The sequence below is a fragment of the Poecilia formosa genome, unplaced genomic scaffold (genome assembly GCF_000485575.1).
Source record: "Poecilia formosa unplaced genomic scaffold, Poecilia_formosa-5.1.2 Scaffold1297, whole genome shotgun sequence".
Lineage (NCBI taxonomy): Eukaryota > Metazoa > Chordata > Actinopteri > Cyprinodontiformes > Poeciliidae > Poecilia > Poecilia formosa.
Window position 1 is genome coordinate 4,118 of NW_006801236.1, and position 7,300 is coordinate 11,417.

The 7,300-nt window shown below is 43.5% G+C and overlaps 1 protein-coding gene across 1 annotated transcript; it reads left to right on the forward strand.

Annotated features, from left to right (window-relative positions):
* Positions 1-446: 446 nt before the first annotated feature.
* Positions 447-5,130, forward strand: LOC103132762 (stonustoxin subunit beta-like; the record flags this gene model as incomplete). The annotated part of the gene is made up of 3 exons (XM_007544556.2): positions 447-642; positions 2,130-2,176; positions 2,290-5,130. Coding segments are annotated over 3 exons (797 nt in total), but the record flags the coding sequence as incomplete, so codon positions are not given.
* Positions 5,131-7,300: the final 2,170 nt, after the last annotated feature.

Consider the following 7,300-nt stretch of genomic DNA (forward strand, 5'->3'; position numbering starts at 1 on the left):
CCATCCATCCATCCATCCATCCATCCATCCATCCATCCATCCATCCATCCATCCATCCATCCATCCATCCATCCATCCATCCATACATCCATCCATCCATCCATCCATGTGAAGCCAATGTTATCTACGTTGGCAAAGGTCTAAAAATCAACCACTGTCATCTTCTGTGAGAGATTTGACTGACAGACCGGCCTGCCAGGTCATGTCTGCAAGCTTGCAATTAACAATAATGTCCCCACTGTGGCCATCTCAGAGCCTTTCCTGCTATATTTAGCCATATTTCAGACAAAAAATATTCCAAATTTGGAATCGGCAGGTCATTGTCAGTAATTGTTGATCAGCCAGAAACTGCAATCAGTGCACCCTTAAAGCCAGCTTATCATTCCTGCTGAAAACAAGTTCTAACATGTGCTTCACATTGAGAATATAGGTGAGTTTTCCAACAGTATTGTGTGTTTGTGTCTGCAGGCTTTCAGGCTGCATGATCACAGAGGAAGGCTGTGCTGCTCTGGCCTCAGCTCTGACTATGAACCCGTCTCACCTGAAGGAGCTGGACCTCAGCTTCAATAATCCAGGAGAGGCAGGAATTAAGAGTCTAGCAGCTCTACTGAAGAATCCAAGCTTTAAACTGGATTCTCTCAGGTAGGGAATTATTGAGTGTATCCACACAGAACTACTCTTGTTCAATAACGGACTCAGATTGACACAAGCGTGTCAAATGTGGCAGGCAAGCCTGGATTTTAACTCGCATCCACCTGAATAATATGTACTTGTGACCCTGATTACCTCTCTGTTGTGTTCTTCTTTTTCTTTTGTTCCTCCGCTCTGCTGTCATGCTTTCTATTGTCCGCCATAATGAGAATGCTCCTCCCCAATAGTAAGACGCGTCAAACTTGGACACAAGTTTGACGCGTCTTACTATTGGGGAGTAAGATGCATACCCCCCGAAGGAAGGTATGTGAAAGGTAAAACTTGTTACATTTACCCTGTTATGGGCACCAGGAGAAGGAGTGTAAGGGACTAAAGTGGATGCGAAAACATCACCGGCGCGCCGCCCATTCCTGACGGGGTTTTGACGCCCCCTCTGGTGCAGCGCCCCTATGCGTTGCATGCCCACTTTTTGCGCCACTGGCGATAATAAAGAAAATTTCCAAGCTAACAGGGTTTTTTTAAACCTCATGTTGTTGTCCCTCTCCACTTCTCAAAATGTCAGCCTTGCTAACAGCGGCTCTGTGGTCCCACCAGAACCTGGAGCTGTGTCTGATCTGGTGCCTAAGGTGTTACAGGTGGCGGAAGGTTTACAAAAAATAAAAATAAATCAGAAACAACTCTTTTCCAGAACGCGCTTTAAAAGCCAGATCCAACATTCAAACACAGGATGATTTATCCTCCATCCACCACGTATTTTCAACGATGCTAAAAGTCAGTGAAGTTTTAAAACGGGTTTCCGTGACTGGAAAAATGCAACAGAACGCTTCAAAGAGCAAGAAAACAGCGAAAGACACAGAAAAGCAAAGCGACTGCTCTCCTCGTGCGCGCTCAATGCAAACTTAAAAAAGCGCGATAGTAGCTCCATGGTGGGTTCACACCAAATGTGTTTTGAGCATCAGTGTCTGATTTACGTTCAAAGTCTACGTGGAGGCACATCGAGGGCCGTTGTGGCGCGCTTCAAACCTTTTGGAGCGTGATGAGCGTTGAATGCGTTGAGCGCATCCGATGTTGCACATAGACTTTGAATGTAAACCAGACGCACCTGATGCTCAAAACACGTTTGGTGTGAACGCACCATTAGCCTCCAGCTGGCAGCGGCAGGAGGAAGTGTACTACCGCTACAGGTGAAGGTCCAAAGTGTACAAAATAGTTAAAGCACGTCTAAAATCCAGATATCAAGTAAAGGTTTTCACCAGATTTGGGTGCTAATTTCCACCCCCAGAAAAGCTGAGGAGGGAACAATAAACAGTCTGCTCTGAACTAAACTGATAGTACCAGAAAAATGTTAAGCACTGGGGACATAAACAGAGCTACAGGTGGACTGAAGAACTAGAAAAACTCACTAACGTCTAAATTGTGGTGTCCATGTTTGCATCTTGAAAAGCACTGATACCATTAAAATGGCTTCTTCCTTACAGCATGGAGCCTGCAGGAGATAAATGGTTGGTACCAGGTCTGAGGAAGTGTAAGTGGATTTTTGATTCATGGCAGATTGTCTCATTGATGTGTTTGTCATTGTCTCAGTGAGTTCAGAAAATCATACATCAGTAATTGCACTGTGTTTCTTTCGTCCTTCAGATTCCTCTCCTCTAACAGTCGACCTAAACACTGTAAACAGATTCCTCAAACTGTCTGATGAAAACAAGAAGGTGACATTTAAGGAAGAAGAGCAGCCGTATCCTGATCATCCAGACAGATTTGATCCCTATCAGCTGCTGTGTACTGATGGTTTGACTGGTCGCTGTTACTGGGAGGTGGAGTGGAGTGGGAAAGTCAATATATCAGTGAGTTACAGGGGAATCAACAGAAAGGGATTCGGTGACAAATCCTGGTTTGGATTTAATGATCAGTCCTGGTGTATAACTTGCTCAGATGATGGTTACTCTGCTTGGCACAATAGTAAAAAAGTTGGCATCCATTCCTCTTCCCCCTCCTCCTCCTCCTTCTCCTCCTCCTCCTCCTCTGGCAGAGTAGCTGTGTATGTGGACTGTCCTGCTGGGACTCTGTCCTTCTACAGAGTCTCTTCAGAGACACTGGTCCACATCTACACCTTCAACACCAAATTCACTGAACCTCTTTATCCTGGATTTCTATTCAGGAGTCGTTCTAAGAAGTCTTGCTGCTCATTTTAGTGTAGTTCATTCTAAGTTAGAGAAAACCTAAGTTCACATATCTTTCATCTAAGATATTGTTTTAGATTGACATTACATGTAAAACAAGATATAATCACAAAGCACTTCACAATAAACTACCAGTCCAGCTCAACAGTCAACATTGCATAAAAACAAGAAATTAATTCAAGCTGAATGCAGCATAGTATGGCCCTGCAACTCGGTGCTGGTCTGGCCTAGTGGTGTCCACAGGAGCTCCAGCACCACTACCCTGTTGCATCATTGATGATCTCACGTCTTTCCAGCACCCGTCCACTAAACGGTGCCTTTGGAAAAAATTCCAGTTCAGTACAATCTCAACGGCAGGCCTTAAAAGTTTTATTTAAATCCAACCTTCAAGACAGGAGTTATTGTCACTTCCTGTTTTGTGGGGCAGGATTGATGAGGACTTCCTGTGTGATTATCAAGGGTTACAGGACACAGTTTCCATCTCATGCTGGAGGAGTCACCCAATAATCTTCAGTTTATTCTGTCAGTGGCTGGATCTTAAGAGATGTCATTAAACTACCACAGCAATATGTGAAGCTGTGCTTCCTGATGATGAATAAGAAATCTGTTGCAGATCAGGTGATGCATCATGGAGATATAACTACTGGAATAATTTAGGGGGCATCCTGGAGTCACATTTCAATGAACCTATTGGCCTCTTAAGAGGTTAACAAAGGTCATTTGTGTTTTATGTGAAAACTGGATGACTGTTTACAGTTTAGAGCCAACTGTAAACATTGAGGGACTGAAGTTCATCATTCTATCCCACCAACATGCTCCAGCTCTTGCTGATCTACCATCAGACACATTATTAAATCTGCATGAATAAAACACTAAAAGCTAGTCAATCAGCAGGAAACCAAATGACTTGAAAGGGGGCGGGGCTATGGTGATGTCACATATTAACCATGTGAATGTGATCAGTGCTCAAACATGGAGATTGTTACTTTGAAAAGGAATTTCAAGGTAATGGGAAAGAAAAATACTGTCAGGTTGTTCTTGTTCTTATTTTTAACTGCTTAACAAGGTGTCATGATTTGTGGTTGTAAAACGACCCGGTGGACCCAGGTTGCTTAATAATGACGATGGTTTAAAGATGAAATACAAAAACACAATCCAGGCAGCACAGGTGAACTTGGAGGCAAGGAACTCCACACCGGTAGAGCTGGCAATGGCAATGACACGAATAGACGATTAAATACACAAGTAAGGTAGTCAGGGGAAACGAGGAACAGCTGAGGACAATAAAGGGGTAGACGAGGGAGACACAACTGAACACTGAAACCTAAATAAACATACAGAAAAAAAACAAATCCTCACACAAGGACTAAAATATGTGTTTTTAGTAAACCATCTTACTCTTTTATAGTTGCTTACTATTTTAACCTTCCTTTCAGCCTTTTTTTTTATCCTGTGTTGTTTTTAAAATCCTATCAGGACTTAGATTTTTATATTATATTGATATTTCACTTGTTTGTGTTTTGTACTGGTTGTTGTTTCAAACAGCGAACTCTCAAGATGACTTTTGTTTCTGTGAAGTGACTGTGGTTAAACTAAACAAACTGAGTTTTATGTTTTTTATGGGAGTGGATGAGCAAATGAAATCTTTGTATTGCTACACCTGTTATAATAATGCATTCTGATAATTATTACACAACCAAATTAAGGTTTGGGGTTTAATTATTTATATTTTTCACTGTTTCTGTGACATCTGTAATCTGATTTTTAACTGAGTGCTGTAGCACAATGGCATACATATGGTTACATAATGTAACTTTTACTATGTGCTGAAGCCTGTTTATAACTGGGTAGTCCTGAGATGTTGGTTATAAACTGTGACTGACAGGCAGCCATGCAATCCCATTGCTTAAAAAGTGAAATGATTTTTAAAAACTTATGTCTTTTGCTTTAATTTAACTAAATTGCACAAAATATTGTAATCAAAAGTTGAATATGTGTCGCCTACTGCTGCCTCTGTGTATGGGTAGTTTTGTATAACTTGTTTATATTTTGGAACACTATCAACAATAAAGAAAACCACTGATGTCAGGCTTGGTTGTTTTTTGTTCCACTTATGTCAGTAATAAATAAAGTTGGGGTTATTTCACATACTTAAAATTAAGAAATTCACATTCACAATACTTTAGACTTTTTGCTAATCAGAGAAAAGTGAGGTGACTGCCCTTAACTTTCCTTGTCTCTACACTGTGTGAAAACAGCATCCACATCACGTAACTTTATTTACAACAAACCTTAAGATGACTGTAAACCATAGGCGTAACTTGGTGCAGTCAAGCTGTATGTTGATTTGTTGGACATGTCCTCACCAATTCTGGCATGAAGAGGTCTGTCATGTTTAGTTCCAGTCTCTGAACCCACATGCAAGAACACAATCAGGAGTCAGCGTATTTCAAAACAATAATATGGTTTATTGAAACGGGGAAGGGGAAAGGGAGTGAGTTTGGAGCAGAAATCAGGATCGGTACCACCAGAGTAGCCACTGCAGACGAGAGGTTGAGGTTAGGCTTTGATAACCAGGGAGTAACAAATCTTATGACGGAGGCTTACTTTAGAGCTGGGTGAGTTACTTATAGGAGCAGATGGGAACCTGGCGGGGGCGAGGAGAACCATGGACCGTGGGAGGACCGACAGGTAAGATGGCTGTGTGGAGGGCGAGCTGACGGCTGACAATGATCCAGCGACTGAGGAGTCGGAAGGCTTCGGGCACAAGCAGGTACGTACTGCTGCGTCACAGAGGAATCCACAGAGAACACCGGTACCAGGGAAGGGGTGCCCGGGGAAGGCAACCGATGGGTAATTCCAATGGCATCGTGAGGAAGCAGACAGGGGGTTCGCAGGAGTTGGCATTAAATCCGGTCTTGTGAGAAACACAAGACCGGATTCCTGCATGTTTTAGTTCTCTCCCTGGTGGTAGTAACCTTTTCAGCATGTCAATGTTCCTCTTAGGCAGGGGTCCCCAAACTTTTTCCTGCGAGGGCCACATAGCTGTTCCTTTCTCTGGTCGGGGGCCGGTCTTAGTTTTTGGAGAAAGAAACCTTAGAAAATTCTTGTCGACGGGGGGGAAGGACTGTTCTGTCTTTGAAACTTTCTAGCGGGGGAGCGGGGGGGGGGGGTTGTGCGACGACACATTCGCGCTTTTAGATAGATTTTTACCCAGAATGCAAATGCAAAAAAACGTGAGTGAAACGGTGACTGGGACTGACTAGTATATATTCCATTGAGGGAAAGTTACTTTCACATCTGCTCAAGCCCCCTGGTGGTTGAAGAAAAATCCACATATAAACCAGAAAATACAATATATGAAAAAACACACTGAATGCTCTCTGGTATGAGCAGGCGGGCCGGATCCGGCATTGTTCAGGGGGCCGGACCAAATGACGTGGCGGGCCGGATCCGGCCCACGGGCCATAGTTTGGGGACCCCTGCTCTTAAGCCTCTAATGAGCCATCATTTGATCCAGGTGCGTTAAACCAGGGAGAGAAGTAAAACATGCAGGATGCCGGGCCTCCAGGACCCACTTTGGACACCCCTGCTGCAGAGGATCACGTTACATTGCTTAGCCAATCAGACCTGCGGGAAGGAGTTCCACTCTCAGTGTGGCCTTCCGTGATTTGGACAATACAATGTCGTTTGTTGCCAACAACGCCACCCGGGGTTTTCACCCAGGAATTATTAAAGGGACACAGGTCCGGTTTTGCAAAAAAGCGAGACAGGCCTCAAGACAATAATAATTTATTATGACAGAGTAAAAAAATACCTGTATCTGAACAAAAAGAAAATCCACAAAACAAATCCGAATAGGCTTACCGGTGGATACAGCCAGGTCCTGGATGGTAGGCTCCAAAGCAAAAAAATCAAAACAAACACCCGTGAAGTCACTCACTCCTTGTAATTCCCTCCACCAATTGGTATTGATCACTACAGTCACACCAAAAAGGGACGCCGCATCCAGGGCCCGAGCGCACCACCGGCAGTCTAGAAAATAAAAATAAGAAAAGACAATTTGTTAAAAATACAGGCAATAAAAGAAATAAAAATGTCAAAATAAACCCATAAAATCCCTATGCTCGACGGCACAGCAAAATGAGCAACCCAGTCCAATCCAATCCGAAATGAATGCGATTAGCCGCTCCTTGTTTCGATTTCGGAAGAGGGGGTGGGGGGCGTGTCCCAGGCAGCCGGTCTCTCTCTCGCAACCGCTAAGTAAGCAGTGACTTGGTGCAGGCAAAGCAGCAGCGTTGTGTGACAGTCGAGATTCCTAAATAATAAAACAGTTTAAAATAAAGGAATAAAAACAAGATTTGTCACTCATTCCACCTACCAATTAGCAAGCTCTCCACACTTGCACCCAAATGGGAACGCTCAAATGTTGGCACTGTTTTTGCAGGAACCACCTCACCCACAATCAA